Raw genomic sequence first — 18,116 nt, 5'->3', positions numbered from 1 at the left:
CAAACTAGTCAGGCTACTACTTGACCCAACTCCCAGAACCCACCTCACCCATGCCTGCACTACTAAGATACCCATGTTGTACAGTAGTACCTGTCAAAATACTTCCTTAATGTCAATGAAGTCCACGATCACAACACCAGAGGGAGTTCCACAAACCACGTGCAACTCAGATTCAGCTCAAACAAGGGGTTAAATTAATTTAGCGCCTGTGCCACTAAAATGTGGAACGCCCTACCAACAGCCGTTAAGAAATGTGAATCACTAGCCTCCTTAAAACCCGCTCTCAAATAGCACTTACAGGTGGCTGCAATTCGAAACTGGCCCCTGTAAAAAAAAGTTTAAGTTCCCCCCCTTAAAATTTCTATTTAGCATAGATGTGTATATTATTACATTTTTTTCATTTATTTTGATGAATAGAAAATGGAGGACCCAGATGAAAACAAGTGCTTTTTCTGGTTTAATCCTCGTAACAGATTTTGTATTGACCTGTACTACTACTGTACCCATACTACAAACGGTTTCAAAAAAGTTCAATCAATCAATCCCCAGCTAAATGACCGATAGTTAGGAACCAAATGGACTCTGGTAACTCGAGTCTGAGAGTGTACAAACTTTGGAGTTGTAAGTTGTATTCTGAATGTACTTGTGTGTACAAATCATCTCAACTTTCACAACAGAACTGCCACAGTGAGTCAGTGTGCTCATAGTGGGGTCCGGAGGAACGGATACGCCTGACTTAGCCCTGGTCCAAAAGCATTGGAGGGCTACACCTGACTGACCAACATGTACACAGTAATATTTTTAACTGAGTGCACTCAGTTAAAGATATTACCGAGCATTCGAGTGTAGATTAGTCTCCCAGACGGCCAGACAAGCGATATATTATATACCACAAGGCTTATGTTATTAATGTTCACGCTTGCCTGTACAAGTTGCACAGTGTGCAACTTCACTACACAACACAAACATGATGAGCCACAGTCAACAAGCTAAGGTTTAGCTCTCTCGCTAGCACTGGCCATCTACCACAATCTGATTCTGCTCTTTATGAAAGACTGCGCAAACAAACTCATATGTACAACAACGAAACAAACCCAGACTTAAAACAAAGTTGAAGTCATAATAGAGTCAAATTAAATGTGTATGTAAAATAAACATATACAACCGCTTGCCTTTCAATGGATGTAGCTCATTACTCTATGATGTAGCATTGTAGCTGCCGCTTTGAGTTCAAAAGTACAACTTCTGGTCTCAACAAAGAATTCCAGTCCAACAGTGGCACCTTGTGGCCAGGAGGGGAACAACCGCTACTGCTATTTCACTAATCTTTTTTTGCTGTTAGGCCTGCTATGTGTCTGTGACTCTGTGTGAGTTGAAAATAAATTATGTTACCAAAATGCACAAACTGTAAATAAATGATGAAAGGTTCTAAAAAATAAAATACACAAAATAGTGAAAATACACATTAACTCATTACTTTGAATCAAACCGAACTAACTGACTGTACTTTGTCCTGTAGGCTACTTAGTTACTTAACTTTCCTCCACTGGGTAACACACAGCTGTTTCCCCCTCCAGTGTTTGCTGCTCCCAGACCGTTATTTCAGTGCCCCCCAGGCGAGTACCGTTAGAACTTATAGAATGTCTCGCTGGAAGGATCCCGCTGGATTCCATCAACAAGACTGGACAAAGACCTGGAATTTTACCTTAACACACACTGAGCCTCTACTCCCTTCTCCACCCACCACCATCTCTATCCCTCTCTCTGGAAATTGCCATAATTGCCTTTGAGTGACTCCCGGTTACAAATGAATTACAGAGGCTAAAATAAACAGAGAAAAACATATTTATTGTTAGAAAACCAAGCAGCCATTTTGGACTGAAAGTCTCCCTGAGACTTTGTATACAATCATAACAGTCTTCTCTACACACACACACACACACACACACACACACACACACACACACACACACACACACACACACACACACACACACACACACACACACACACACACACACACACACACACACACACACACACACACACACACACACACACACACACACACACACACACACACACACACACACACACACACACACACACACACACACACACACACACACACACACACACACAATCAAAACTCCATACATTTAATTAGAAGTGACACATATTGGAATGGGTATTGGACAGTATGCTTGGGCAAATCTCTGGCAAAAGCAGGTGTCAGGTGATGAGAAATAAGGATGTATACAAAATAAAAACATGAGGAAGAGAAATAAATTAATGGAAACAAAGTGCAGAAGAGGGCTCAAAGAACAGTAGAAAAACTCAGATAGGCTCATATACACAACTCTCACATCTAGGTTAACATACCGGTACATCCTAATAATCACACAGGGATTTTGGCCCTAGCTCAGAAAGGTACCAAAAGTATCAAAGTAGTCAAATTTTCCAGCCATCTCAACTTTTACAATAGAATAGGAACAAAAGTACCTGCCACCCCTCCACATGTGCTCATATTGGATAATCTTGCCTTCAGCAGGAATGTAAACTGGCAAATATGGAACAAAAATCTCTGATATGTGTATAAAGGAAGATAAGAGAAAGGCACTTTGAGATATCCACCTAATAACAAATGAGAGAAGGTGAAATTACAAAGAACATATTTACATAATACAAAATTCCCATATGCACAAAGGTTACAGAGCCAAAACAAAAACAATGGCAGCTGCAAAAATATGTCAACTTCTCAAGAGTTGAATAAAAAAAAACAGCATAAATCTCTGACAGATACAGTAAGTAGTATATTTGACATTCTGTAGTGCTTTATCAGTTACCAACTAGACTCAGTAGTGTGAGAATCAATTCCATACAAACGTCCACTATTCAAAATGTCAAAACAACAACATATTACTGGCATGTGTTCACTCTCACCAATTTTTGAAAAATTGCGGAGTATTGCGGAGGAATTGCGGAGTGTTGATGGTGCGGAGTGTTGATGGTTATAGCCCATCGTTTTTTGATTCTTTTGAAAAATTGCGGAGTATTGCGGAGTGTTGCGGGGAAAAAAAGGAAAAAAAGAGCGTCTTCTAAATTGGAGGGTACCACTTATACAGTACATGATTTCTGTGTAGGCCTTATGATGATGTAATTTATTTATATTTGTATAGAGGCTATATTGTCGAACTACCGGAAGTGCCCAAACCGTTCTATACATCCGATTGGTCGAAGTCCGAGTCATTCAAGAGTCAAGCCGAGGTCTGACCAATCCGTGACAATAAATACAGGCGGCATCATGTCCCTGTTACCATACGTCATAGCCTCGTCGCCCCGCCCCCGTCCTTGCGATTTTGCAGCAGTGTGTGTGCGTGCGTGTGTGAGTCGAGACTAGAGCGTATGTGTGTGTGGCGGATTAGCCCATATTTCATGGTTTTGGACCCGAGATCGGCGTGTGATCGTGCGCGCTTCTCAAAACATGATGCATCCGAGCGACCTCCTGCGCCTCATTGCGCAGGAAAATAAATGATATGAACGATACAACTTAAACCCGTTCGTTTGTTTCTTTCCAACGGACGGACCGCAACAATAAAGAAAACCGTTAGGCTACCCACCACCATCACCACAAAGCCGTGACGTGCGCGCGGCGCGCAGGGGCCGTTATTTATCGTAAAGGAAAAAAATAACGGTCCTGAATGATTATTAGTATGGTCCAACCATGTCTGGGAATTACTACAAGGGGCATGAAGTCAGCTGCTGCATCAAGTACTTCATTTTCGGATTCAACATTCTGTTCTGGGTAAGTGTAAAGTGGGCCAATATGCTTCTGTCAGTTGCTCCGTTTGGAACCCCACTGTAGGCTACGTTCTTAGCTCAGAAGAGGTTTCCTGTATAAAAATGTTACGTGCCTGTCAGATGTTTATCTGTAGCTAGCCAGAAATATCTTTACTTTTTGTAAACTATACTGCAAAAAGGGGTTTCGCCACTGTTTTGTACCGCTCAGCCCCCGTTCTACCAATGCAGGGATATCCTGACACGGAACCTCTTCTCGGAGATATTAAAGCGGTTCCAAACGGAGCTGCGTGCATCCTCCTCCTAATTACAGCGGTCAATGTAACGGTGCAAGCCTATAAGATTTAGACTTTCGTAATATTTGATCGATTCTGAATCCATAAAAGACATCTACGAGAGTCTAAATCTTAGGCTAACGGTGCATATGGTGGTGACGCTGTTGTTGTTGTTATTATTATTAGGCCCCAAATAAATCCATCACAACAACACGCTATTAATGATTTCCTGAAGCTATTATAATCTGTAGTATAGCCTATAGCCTACTATAGGCTGCGGTCGTCATTTTTGGCAATAAATTATGCCTGAGTCTTATTCTGTGGTGTTGATGCATGGTGGGATCATATTGTAGCCTATAATCGGCTTTCTTCTTTCTTGTTGCTGCTGCTACACTATGACAACCGAAAGCTTAGCTATACGCTATACGCACGCTAATGCAAAGCGGTCACATTCACATCACAATAGTGCATGCACGGTTTGTTACATGTTGATAGTATTAAGTTAGTTACTTTGACAGCAAAGTGTCAGAGTTATGACTATGTGGGATTTGAACCCTGGACCTGTGGCTCCCAAAGACAGCCTCTCATGACACTGAGCTAACTGCTGGATACTACTGCACAGCTTTTTTGTTTGTTTTCTTCTTCTGAAATCGGTCTTGAAAGTTGTCCTGGAAATCAGTGTGCAAAGCAAAGTGTCAGAGTTATGACTATGTGGGATTTGAACCCTGGACCTGTGGCTCCCAAAGACAGCCTCTCATCACACTGAGCTAACTGCTTGATACTACTACACAGCTTTTTGTTTGTTTGTTTTCTTCTTCTGAAATCGGTTTTGAAAGTAAAGACAGTCTTTGCCGGTTTGAACCGGCACACTTCTACTAGGTATACTACGGAATACGGATATCATTTGACTTATAGTTATAACAATGTACATTAGATGTCAATTGTCACAGACAGTGTCCCATTGCGCGTGGTGTCTCACCAGACGCAAGTCACACGTCCCGAATACCACAGAGTGCACACAATATACTGCATACGGCAACAAAATATCCTATACCAGTCAGACACGACACAGAACAAAGCCAATGCTGTCCACGCTCCAGCATCACCATCGTCACTATCATCGATTCCACATGGAGCCCATGCACACGGTGGTCAGAGAGTAACTCATTGATTCGCTTTCACACATGCATTGGGCATTTTCAGTTCAGTTCAGATTCATTTCCAGCTCTTTTGGACAACAAAAAAAGGTGCATATACATTGTGCTAGTGCAATTTGGGCAAGACATACAGTAATTACAAAAAGGGGAAAAGTCCTAGGCACAAATTGTCAAGTTCGTTTGACATAACGAGGTGTCCAAGATGCTAGAAAAGAGGACAGGGAGACCCTGGCTCATTTAGCAAAGAATATGTAATATTATTTTATAAATATTAAAATTACCATCCGCTCATCGGGAGCGGATTGTAATTTTAATAGGCCTATACGTCATGTTGTAGTCACTGGTTTGTACTAGTCATCACGCCGGAAACCTCAAACGATCACCAGGAAATACGATTATTATTATTATGCATGATCATGATAGATCATGATTTGATCTAGTCTCGCATGACCAGACTGTTGCTACTTTTAATCATCCGGTCTAAAGCACACCTGGACCGGCTCACACGGGCCATTTAGGAACAAAGAAAGACCAGGCTTTCCTCCGAGGTGGAAAGTCTGGTGGTGATGCGAGGTTTACTTCTACCCTATTTTATAATTCAAAAATACAAAAAGTCTGTGACATTATCTGTGAAAAACGTAAGCAATAATAATGACAATAACACAAACCATCTCTTATCCCTGGCACAAACTCTTTTCAGGTGGTGGGGAGGACTGGGGGGGGGGGGGGGGGGGGTCATTTGGGGTTTGAGAACCACAGCCCAACGACGAGGTGGCGACTCGTTAATGTTTCAAGATTCAAATTCAAAAGTCGTAGATCTACAAGCTCAAAACGTGTCGCTTTGTGCTGCATTTCAAGCTTGTGTAGATCTGCTACTCTGATGCTTTTATGTGACGCTGTAGTACAATCAGACAAGTAGGGCGTTAATTTAACCCATTCTGGGCCGGGAACCCCTTTTGGTGTTAGCATTATGTTATGCTTTAGCTATTGAAAAATAGCAGATCTACAAACTCATGACTCAACGACTGACATAGAAACATAGCTTTTTCAGAAAACTGTCAGAATGTAGAAGACATTTTTAGAATCTGATCTCAGGTCAAAATGGGAAGGAAATATGCAAATATGGAGATAAGAGGTTCCTGCCCGACGGCAGCGACATGTACACAGTCATTGTTCTCCTAGTCTCCATTTGCCAGACTGTTTCCTCCCGCAACGTTCAAATGCTTTCGGTCATATATGGAGAACGGAAGCTCTCCTGAAGTGAAGCCTCCCTCCTCCCCACATCTGTTTCGTCTTTACAGTCACGCTCCTAATAGAAATAGAATTAGAAATAATCAAAGCATATATCTAGCTGAATTAATTGTTTTTATGTGAATCTATTTTAAAATATATTTCCGTGAACGGAAATGCCAGCATCCTTGCTTGGGTTTCGGGATGTGTAGATACTGTATATAGTATATCCCTCGATCCCTCCGTTGAGACTTTTAACAAAATAACCTTTTTTTATAGTCACAAGCCTTTGAATCCCCCTCATAATCCTGCACTTCGACAGGAAACAGGAAATGTGTGCCTTGCTGTTCTTAATGTTTATTTTTTGAGGGGCGCTAGCCCCATCTATATACAGCTATAGAGATTTTTGGCCTAACACAAACATTAAATGCCATTGACAATGAATGGAGAATTTTGTCAAATGTTACGTCATGATGATGTACGATGATAAGAGTGAGCAACGGCTATTTTCATCATACACAAAGACTAAATTCCCATCACTTCACACGTTTGTGATTCGTTTTCTATATTCTCGTTTCAGTATAATAAACCTTCATTGTCTTATACTGTATTGCATTGTTTTCTCTGACCTATGTGGAGCACTTTGGTAGCTTTTAAATGTGCTATACAAATACATTTGATTTTATTTGATATATAGCATTCGGAGATTGAGGAAGTAGTTGTCTGGCTATATGCGAGACTATTGTTCTCTGAACACGACACACACAAATGACTAAATGAGCATGCAGTGAAATGTAGGCAGAGAACAACCAATGGGTTCTTCATACCCACACCAAGCTTTTGCACAGCATCAACCACAAGGGGACAGACCGCTGTTACTGAAAACTCCATAGCCGTGTCCCTGAATCATTTTTAGGGTAACCGCACGTACGCACGCACGCACAGACCAAACATTATAACATACAGTAGGAGGGTGTTAAGTGTGCCTTTTAAAGACAGCAGTCATGTGACATATATGACATTTTTATCTTTCAGTTGCTGGGCATGGCGTTGGTCGGCATCGGGCTGTGGGCGTGGAGCGAGAAGGTGGGTGTGGAGGAGAGACATTAAAGGACCACTTCACCCACTTCACATAATTCAGCTCAGTCTGTGTCTCAGACGACTGTGGACACTCCTACCGGTGACGTCATCGTTAGGCAGGTTTATTTTTAACGCGAGAACAATGGCTTCCGTTATAGCATGCTGACTATCCAGTATCCAGGAATAGAGAGCGTGCGGTTTCTTTTAGCATGGATTCGCCAATCGAGCAGTTGAGAGGAAGAACCATTTGAGTCCATAATTTATTCTGACCCCTCCCCGAAAAGGCCTATCTGTCCTGACCCATTAACCATGAATTATACATTATGCATACTCTTCGTCTCAACTGCTAAAAAAAAAAAGAATCACACCCGTGTGAACTGAGTGGTGCAACTCCCTCCCCCACTCTCTCTCTCTCTCTCTCTCTCATTAGCAGGCAACAGTGCAGCACTATCTCTCTCTCTGTTTCAGGCACAACAGCGCCCCTACTGGTACTCATAGTCATACTGGTGCTCATAGTCACATAGGTAGGTTAACGTCACATAGGTGAACACGGACATTGCTGTTCCTTGGAGTGGTTGCACCACTCAAAAAGAAATCGATGAGGTAACTGGTAGATGAGTTTCCGAACTGTCCACAGTCCTCTGAGACACACACCGAGCAGACAGAAATGTTACCATTGTATCATGAGGCATTAGTAAGGAATGAGGATCAATAATATGAAGATGGGTTGAAAATCTGTGAAGTCGTCCTTTAAGCATATGGGTAAAACTACAGCATAGCTAATGTATATAGGCTTCACATGTTTGTTGTCAACGGATATTAAAACAATCTGGGAATACATTTTACCAATGAATTTCTTCACCAATGTGTTTGTAAAGGTGCGTATAGTAACACCTCTCACAAAGACTGACCTTTAGGTTCCCTACTAGGGGAATCTGTGACAGCTGCATGCATGTTATTCTGCTTTAAGTAGCATGATGATGGCCACAGCCGTCATCACAAATGTGATGAGGTCATCACATTTGGAAATGTGGCTATGGCTGTTTTTAGCCCAAGGAGTGTTTTCTTTTCTTTTTTTTTTGCAAAACAAATGCTTGCAATGGATTCAGAATCATGAACAACCTTTAGTTTGACCTATCACATGCTACTTAAAGCAGAATGAAAATGTGTAAATTTTGCCTGTCAGCAGCTGTCACAGATTCTGAGAGGGAAACTGAATTTCAGTTTTTGTGGGATGTGTTACTAGAAACCTTTACAAACACACTGGTGAAGAAATGTCTTGCCTGGTAAGGAATTGATTCCCAGATTAAGACATTGTTCTGTTGATAATATTCCCTGGCGACGTCATGACGAGTTGGTTCCATGTGGTCCTCCCTCCACCAGGGTGTGCTGTCCAACATCTCGTCCATAACGGACCTCGGTGGTTTGGATCCTGTGTGGCTATTCATGGTGGTCGGGGGCGTGATGTTCATCCTGGGCTTCGCGGGATGCATCGGTGCACTGCGTGAGAACACCTTCCTGCTCAAATTCGTAAGTACCCCACAGTGAAGTGAAAAAAAGGCACCTGGTGCCCTTTTTTGGGGCATAAATAATATATCGGAAGCTTTTAATCCAGAATTGATCTGCTATTGAATTGAATTGAATTGTGTTGGTCCTGCCCCGTGTAGTTCTCGGTGTTCCTGGGCATCATCTTCTTCCTGGAGCTGACCACGGGCATCCTGGCGTTCGTCTTCAAAGACTGGATCAAGGACCAGCTCAACCTGTTCATCAACAACAACATCCGGGCGTACCGGGACGACATCGACCTACAGAACCTCATCGACTTCACGCAGGAATACGTACGTTTGTTTGCCTATATATCAAAAGAGTATAGTTCCCCACCCCAAACAAATTACTTAATTCATTTTATATTTTAATGCCACTTCTCAAGGCCCTGGAGGGTTTTTTTAGATTCTCCTTCACATTTTTATTGACTTTGTGTATCATTTTTAAATGTTCTTTTAAGTGACAATAAACAAAACAATGTCTTGCAGTGGGAGTGCTGCGGGGCGTTCGGCGCAGACGACTGGAACCTCAACATCTACTTTAACTGCACCGACGGGAACCCCAGCAGGGAGAAGTGTGGCGTCCCGTTCTCATGCTGCACCAAAGACCCAGCGGTATGGAACCACCATCCTACAACCACCATCCTAAGACCACCATCCTAGAACCACCATCATAAAACAACCATCCTAGGGCCACCATCCTAGAGCCACCATCCTAGAGCAACCATCCTAGGACCATAACACCATCCTAGGACCGCACACATATAGTTGCTGTCAGGCATAAACCTCTCATCAGTGCCGTCACTAGGCATACGCGCAATACGCACTGTGCGTAGGGCAACACGCCAAGGGGGTCAACAAAATGCGCCAAGCCGATCCTCATAAACGATGTTTTGGACATATGAGGTTTCCACCCGGCAGAGACGTCATGTGCGCACGCACGCACGCACACACACACACACACACACACACACACATACACACACACCCTTGGCATGGTGTAATCTGTCTGTCTGTCTCTGTCTTGTCCTTGTCAACAGGAGGATGTGATAAACACACAGTGTGGATATGACGTACGGGCAAAGCCGGTGAGTGACTTGCTAATGAAAACCTTCTAACACTTATTTCAGGAGAATTCAGTTAGTAACTGAACACATTTGCCTATATGAAGGGTTTTAGTTTTACAAGTAGTTGTTCTGCATGGTTACAGTATGATAAATACCTAACTCATTATAATTAAGCAGTATTACACGAGAGGGTGTTCTTTACTGTACTGTAACTAAGATATTCACTAAACGACTCTTCCCCCATGCAGGATGCGGAGCAGAAGGACTCCATCAACGTGAAGGGCTGTGTGCCTCAGTTTGAGAAGTGGCTCCAGGACAACCTGACGCTGGTGGCGGGGATCTTCATCGGCGTCGCTCTGCTGCAGGTACGTGTGTAGGGTGACCTCTGACCCCTGACCTCTGGTCCATAGTGTTAGGAGGACTTATCCTTAACGCTACGGACCAGAGCTAGGATGGACCTATCTTTGCTCCATATCGTTAGGAGGACGTCTCCTCCTCTGTGAGTTTGTGTGTTAATGTCTTAGATAGACAATATATTTGGATTTTTAAACACAAGGAGCAGAAGGAGCCAAATTGTTAGACGAGGTAGCTATAGCTAATCTTACAAATTTCTTTTGACTAATTTGTGTAAATTAGATGGATATGCACGACGCAATGCATGTCGGAAGCGACAGGTGATTTCCACATGTTGGACCTTTGGTGTGTCGAAAAAGCGTGCGAACCCCGTTTCGCGGCTCATTAAATTTGTATACCTAGGATGAGGTAGTAGTTCGTCAACTAAAACAAGCATGCAGCCAAACATAAAATTATGTTTGACTGCATGCTGAAAATAGCCGATCTACAAGCTGCAAAATCAGTCATAACCACACCATCAAGGCCTGTCAAAATAATCTTTTGTCGACTAAATCAACTGTAGACTAAAATCTTATGATATTTAGTCAAATAAAACTAGACTAACAGTAAAACATTTCAGGTGACTAAAATGCGAAAATGTATTCAAAGACCATGACTAAAACAATCAACATTTGCTGTCAAAATAAACTCTAGGACGAGGGAGCGCTTGCTCATCCTAGGAAGTCAAACATCGCCAACGGCGACAATGAATGACCCTTTGTTGTTGTGAGTTTTGAAAATGTTTCACGATACGTATAGCTTGTGGAGTTAGTTCAGTCAGATATACTCGAGGGGCTCGCTCAGTGTTATGCAAGACCCACATGTCATTCGTTGAACGTGGCAATCAGCTGACCAATTGGGCGGGGTGTTGAAGCTCACCTAAATCTGCATTCTTCCTGCGTTCCTTCCTCTGCCTGGTGTGTTCCTGGTGTTGTTGTTTGGCTACAATATCCTTGTAGAAATCCAGAAATGCATAGTGTGAAGTTGCCCGAGGGCCAAGGCTCCAAAAACAGTCAGCGATGCTTTTTGGTGGCTTTTATTGCTCCCAACCTCCAGCTCCAGTGTAGATATTCACAACAGAAAAATCAAACAGCAAAAATAATACTGGCCAAAATACAAAACAAAGAACTCAAAACTACTTAATGTACAACGTAGGAAAAAGGAAAAATAACAAACTACACTAGGCTATGCCCATGACATGGGCCCTAGCAGCTCTCTCACGGGGCTGTCAGCATGATGCCTGCCCCAGCATAACTGACTAGCTCTGCCTGCAGTCTCCCCTTTATAGGAGAGGATCCTACCACCCACCGAGAAGCAATTAAATATAAACAGTTGATCTACAAGCTCACAGCTATCAGCTGGACCTGAATAGGTAACCCCACACCTAGATGTTCTATTTTAGATTATACATCATATGGGGTTACATTCATTTCCCCAGATAATAGACATACTTTACACTTGACATTGAGGAACACCCCTACTCCTCAACAGTACTTGGCACCTTCCCCCCTTCTTAAAGTGCCAGCACTGGAAAGGCCATACAAACACTGAGGTTGCAATCAACACAGGTTAATAAACTGAATGTTTTCCCTTTGTGTATCCTTTCATTTGTACATCCTGTAAATGCATACATCAACAGTATTGACATTATATGATATGATTATATGGACCTGTCTGCCCCACTACCCACAGTCTGTGTGGTGTGTGCGTGCGTGCAATGTCCTTAATCAGTGTGTGTTTGTACAGTATGTATAGGGCACGGGCTGCCCCGTGACACATAGCTTGTATTTAATCACTTCATAGTGTGATATCTGTGTGGATGGATCGGTGAGAGTTCACCGTAGGTTCTCCCTCCTCTTAACCCATTTAGGCCTGACCTCAAAATTTTAAAAAAAATCTTCTAAATCCTCCAGTTTTCTGAAATAAATATTTTCACGATTTTTCAAAAATAGCAGACCTACAAGCTCACCGAGTGGCGCGCTACGAGCTTGTAGATCTGCTATTTTTCAACAGCCAAATTATAACAATGTTTAAAACACTAAAAGGGGTTCCCGCCCAGAATGGGTTTTAATGTATAATGATGGTTGTATAATTGTGCCGAGCAGGGAGAAAAATGTAGCAGAACGGAACGCTAAGATAAAATGTTATATGCACACTTGTATTCTCATTCTATAATAAATATTTGTATTATATATATTCGTGAGTTATCTGACTGAAATGTTGTAATATTTCCGCACAGATCTTCGGGATATGTTTGGCGCAAAACCTAGTGAGCGACATTGAAGCTGTGCAAGCAAGCTGGTAAGAAAATATATATATATATTTATTGAGATCTATACATTCAACTGAGTGTGATTCATAAGCTTTGCCTAGTCGTGTACGAGCCATGCAAATCTAAATCTCATGATCAGTTCATGTTATTTATTACTTCCAAGAGGAAAATGTGAAACAGAATAATCACGGTTAACAACCAAGCTACTATTCAGAATCATCATTATTGTCACATCACAGTTTTACAAGTAAAAAAGTGGGTGGAATTTGTTTTTGTGCATAGTTCCCATCGTGTAATTTAACCAAGAAACACAAGAAAGGGAAGAATAGAGAGGGAGGGGTGGGAGAGTATTTCTCACAAGTAAATGTTTGAGTTAATCTACCATTGTGCTGGCTTTACGCAAATTGACGTCAAAGTATATCGCACTTATGCCATGTTTGTCTGTCTTGGACGAGTCAAGTAATGTCATGATACAGTAAGGTTTTGTTTCTCCAAAAAGTAAAAAAATAGATCAGATAACGCGATGAAGATCGCATCACTGGGTTCTTTATTTGTGGCCCTGTCGCCGGGAGTCCGGGACACGGTGTGGCCCTCTTTTGGGCTCCCACCTGCACCCAACAGTTGAGAAACACTAGTCTCAAGCTTTTCATTTTCATGTCAAGGACCCCCATACGTTAGTCCGACGTACCAATAGTCTGACACGCGTGGCCGTTTAAGGCTCACCCGTGGCTTTCGCGTGCGGTTAGGGTTAGGTCTAGCCGGTGTCGGAACTGTTAGGACGTCGGACAAAAGACATGCACCCTGCCTGAGGTGGGGGAAGCATAAAGCTTAATTCACACTCCATTGCACGAAGCAGCTGATGTCGCTTGCCAAAGAGCGCAGATCGCTACAACCTCACAACGCGTCGTGTGTGTGACCTTGTATAGAGCTGTGCCTTTCGCCAAGCGACTACTAGGGCCTATAAGAGAGGAATGAGCTGTTCCATCCCAATGCCTCATTATTACTCATCTCATACATCATTCTCCCTCCTCCTCCTCCTCATCCTCACGGCTCCTCCTCATCAGGGTGCCACCGCCACCGCCAGTCTCTCTGTCGTCCATGCGCGGACCCCCACCGCACGGCAGCAAGAAAGCAGGCGTCTACTACGCATGATGTGTGTATGTGGCCGGTAGGGTGCCAATTATTAAGGACCCGTTGTTCTCCCCCTTCTTTTGTTGTTGTTTGAATGTTGCTGTGACGTTGCCGGACTCCCTCTTTCCCCCGGTGTTTCGCCGTACGTGGCAGACTTTTGTTTTGGGGTTTAGGTTTAGGAATAGAGTTTGTGAGGTTAGGATTAGTGCTGCACGATTCTTGCTCAAAATGTGAATCTCGATTTTCCTCCACAAGAATTGAGATAACGATACTCACACGATTATCATTTTGTTTTCCCATGAAAATATTTATTGTCTTTAGTCTGTACTATACTAGTCTGTAACATTACTAATGGTATATTCACCTGGAGCCATCTGTGGCTTTAAACAGACAACATCAAAAGTGCTTGACTTAAACCTCTCTTAAAGTCTCTCTCTTGTAGCAAAAACATAACTGTCCATAAGTTATTGGACAGCCAACTAGTGCTGCACAATTTTTACTAACATTTTCGGAGCTTGATGTTCGTAGCGAATTTCCGACCAGTGTTCAAACACCTTCGGGGTTAAGGTTCGTGTTAGTAGGCATAGTGTTTGTGAGGTGAAGGTTAGTTTTAGGCATAGTTTCTGTGAAGTTAAAGGTCAGGGTTAAGGATAGGTTTAGGCATAGTTTCTGTGAAGTTAAAGGTCAGGGTTAAGGATAGGTTTAGGCATAGTTTCTGTGAAGTTAAAGGTCAGGGTTAAGGATAGGTTTAGGCATAGTTTCTGTGAAGTTAAAGACTATAGGGTTTAGGCGCTGTGACACCACATAAAGAGGGAGTCCTGTGATGTTGTAGCTAAAATAGTGGCCATAGTGGAGTGGGTAGCGAGGTCGTCTGAGAACCGGAAGGTTGCCGGTTCGAGCCTCGGTGGCTCACCCTCGGGTCTCCCTGTCCCTGACCAAGACACTTATAACCCCTAACTGACTTCCCCCCGTCCGTCTGTCCGGTCATCAAAGCCATCTGAGCAGCCAGCAGCCGGATGGAGCTGTAAAAGCAAATTCAACAACCCAGGCAGGGAGCAGAAATTACTTCCCCCGGACTTTCTCAGCAGTGTTGATTTTAACAGCAATGTTGTTATTTCGTTTTAGTCATATGTGACCATATTTGACTGAGGGATTGCCATTAGATTTTCTTAAAATTTCGTTTACATTACACCTAGCTACATATTTAAGCATTTATTTCATATTTACATGTCGATTTCAGCTCTGACACTTATTTCAGACATGCTCTAGTATGTGAAGAGTCTGCCTGTGTATTAACTAATTTTAAAAAGTTTTCCTCCTCTGGTGAAAAGCTGGAATTTGCGCAATGGCAGGCTCTCAGTCAAATCTGGTCACAGTCTTTTGAATACAATTTAATTTCGTTTTTGTTTTTGTCATTAAATGGTTTAGTTAGTTAAATAGTTAAATATATAACATTTTAGTCAACTAAATCTACAAAAAATGTATGTACTAAATTAACTGGTTGTGTTTAATATTATTATTAATATTACTGCAAATGCAGGGCTTAAAGTTATCAGTCCTGGGGACTGATTTCAGTCCTGAGGATTTCATAGGGTGTCATTTAATGAGATCAGTGCAGATTTGCAAAAAAACATTTTCAGTTTGGGATTGTTTTTGGCTTTAAGCCCTGTGCAAATGCCAATTCTAGAAAGTAGAGTGAATGCAACTGTGAGTTTGAATTTGTGGATCTCAATGTGAGGCTGTGATCACAGTCCTCTCATCTACGGATATATTATGCATATCTGGAATGCACGCTTTCTCATTTCGAGACAGACTTGAGGTCACGTGATCATTTCACTGCAGCTTTGAATGTATTCATTGATTGAATACTTTACTAGTCGGGAATCTAAACAGCACGAGGTACAGTCAGACATTTAGACTAAACGGATAACATATAAAGTCCAGCTCACTAATCAGCTGTGCTGAGCTGTTTTGTCCCCTGAATGCACACACGCACGCGCAGTGATGTTTGTAAACATATAGTGCATGAAACAAGAAACCCTGCCCTGTCTATGGCCTCAGGAGGTGCACGTGGATGTTGCTGATGTTATCAACGTGTTTTTTAGTCCGGTGAGGCACAGATAGAGGACGGGGTGATTTCAGGGCAACTCTAATGACCCGACAATCACTTTGATTGGCTTTTCCCCTGCAATCTGCACCTCGCAGGCCAACAAATCAACGACTGCAGTGAGTGCACAACCAGCCAAGCATACAAATGTGGCCGTCCGCCTTTTTATTTATTTTATGTTTCAATGCTGGCTGCAAACAGTACTGTGGCTTAGCTTAGTTAAAAAAAAATAAAAAAATACAGCCATTTAAAAAGATGGCAGATGATCATTGATCAGTGAGGACCAATTATATGAAGATATTGAAAAGTGGTGAAGTGGTCCCTTAACATTAATCCAATATGCTCTGGTGGTCTCTCTATGATTCATCTCACTCTCTCAGCTAAAGGGGTCCTTGGCCTGAGAAACGTTGAAGACCCCCCCTGACGTTCAATAGATCACATTTGTTTCTCTGTTCATGGATTAAACTGTACTTATTTATTTTCCGTAGCTTCTTCACCTAACGCAGAGGCAGCGTTCTTCACACTCTAACAGGTAAAGTGCTTTTTTGCATGGACCCTTACGGCCCGAAACGGTGGTTAATTAATACAAACAGAGAGATGTGTTGTGTGAACAGTGACCACCGCGGCAGCGTGACGTCATGTTGTAGTTTTCGGTGGTCACCTCTTCACCAAACAGTGGACTATATGAATAAACCTCGACTCTGAGAGTGTACAAATGGTACCAAATGGACCCATACATTTGTACACTCTCAGAGTTATGGGGGTCCTTACAAATAAAACATTTGGGAACCAATAGTACTAGTTGGACTCCTAATGTGCCATAGTGCCACAGTAAATAAGTGTTATACACATTCTGAAGAAAACCTGGAGACTTGACATTCAGTAATTGGGTCTTATGATCAAAATAATAATAATTAGCCACGGACACATTTGTCCGTGTACGGACAAATTGTCTGAACGCTGTGATAATTCATGTTTAAATGTCTTCTTCCAGCAGGACTCTTGGCAGCTTGACTTCATTGCACATCAAAAAACTAAACTTCCATCTTCGTGGATGACGCGTGGGAACGACCAGGAGCGTGTGTGTGTGTGTGTGTTCAGAACGACCAGGAGTGTGTGTGTATGTGTTCAGAACGAGTGTGTGTGTGTGTGTGTTCAGAAGAGGACACCAGTGATCATCTACGAATAGCGGACTCGGATGAAAATCAACCGATAATCACCAGTAGGTTGCTTGTCAAGACCATCTTATGGACCTACTGCATGTATACTGGCAGCCTACTGGCTGTGATCAGGAAACGTGGTCGCGTTGTCCTACTATTGCTCCCTAAATGCTCTAACCCTAAACCCTAACCTCAGTCTTAACCGGCCACGGCACGCAAGTCCCCTAACCTCATATCAGTCTTCTTAACCCATTCAGGACGGGATTAAAAAAAAAACATAAAACAACAAACTATAATTATAATTATTGAGAAGTTTTTCAGAAAACTTAGGTCAGGATTTAGAAGGTGTTTTTTTTAGAATTGGCCTCAGCCCTAAATTAACTGGCCACGCAAGTCACGATGTTTTCACTTCCGTGTTTCCTAATGGCCAGCCGGTAGTCTGCAGTATACATGCAGTATACTGTAGGTCGATTGCATGGTCTTGTTCTGGGTTGGTAACATTTGAAGCGGGTGCTCTGAGCATGTTCAGAGGAGGACTCACTCCACTGATCATCTAGCGACGTGTTCAGAAAGAGATGACTCCGTTGATCACATTCCTCCGGAAGGAAGCGGCACATTTTCTTAATGCACTAATAATGTGACATTTCTCTGTGTAATACACTGTGTGTGTCTGTGTGTGTGTGTGTGTGTGTGTGTGTGTGTGTGTGTGAATATTGTAAAGGATAGATAATTGGCCGGGGGGAGGGCGGTGTATAGTATCAATAGACCGATTCACATTCAGACATCAATAATCATATCGTTGCTGTCTGGAAGAAACTACCTAACTCCATTTTTGGGGTTTTCTTCTCTTTTTCATAATTCAATGCTATTGAACACCCTTTACGTCTGTGTGTTGGTTACAC

At 42.5% G+C, this 18,116-nt stretch overlaps 1 protein-coding gene across 6 annotated transcripts; it reads left to right on the top strand.

Annotated features, from left to right (window-relative positions):
- Positions 1 to 3,387: 3,387 nt before the first annotated feature.
- Positions 3,388 to 18,100, top strand: tspan5a (tetraspanin 5a). Of its 6 annotated transcripts, none has more exons than XR_013966050.1 (11): positions 3,388 to 3,805; positions 7,496 to 7,546; positions 8,924 to 9,070; positions 9,208 to 9,378; positions 9,574 to 9,699; positions 10,125 to 10,172; positions 10,400 to 10,516; positions 12,784 to 12,845; positions 13,881 to 13,984; positions 16,543 to 16,586; positions 17,052 to 18,100. XR_013966050.1 is itself a non-coding variant. In XM_080792651.1 (11 exons), exons 1-9 carry the CDS (start codon positions 3,725 to 3,727, stop codon positions 13,966 to 13,968), a joined length of 891 nt encoding a protein of 296 aa, XP_080648777.1. In that variant the 5' UTR covers positions 3,388 to 3,724; the 3' UTR covers position 13,969; positions 16,543 to 16,586; positions 17,052 to 18,100. The 6 variants fall into 6 exon arrangements, 4 of the variants coding, with proteins under 4 accessions (XP_080648777.1, XP_080648776.1, XP_080648779.1 ...); XR_013966051.1 differs by having other exon boundaries at positions 17,049 to 18,100; XM_080792651.1 differs by having other exon boundaries at positions 13,881 to 13,969.
- Positions 18,101 to 18,116: the final 16 nt, after the last annotated feature.

Source organism: Protomyctophum bolini (genome assembly GCF_963924005.1).
Source record: "Protomyctophum bolini genome assembly, chromosome: 20".
In the NCBI taxonomy this organism is placed as follows: domain Eukaryota; kingdom Metazoa; phylum Chordata; class Actinopteri; order Myctophiformes; family Myctophidae; genus Protomyctophum; species Protomyctophum bolini.
This window is presented reverse-complemented; position numbering and strand designations above follow the sequence as displayed.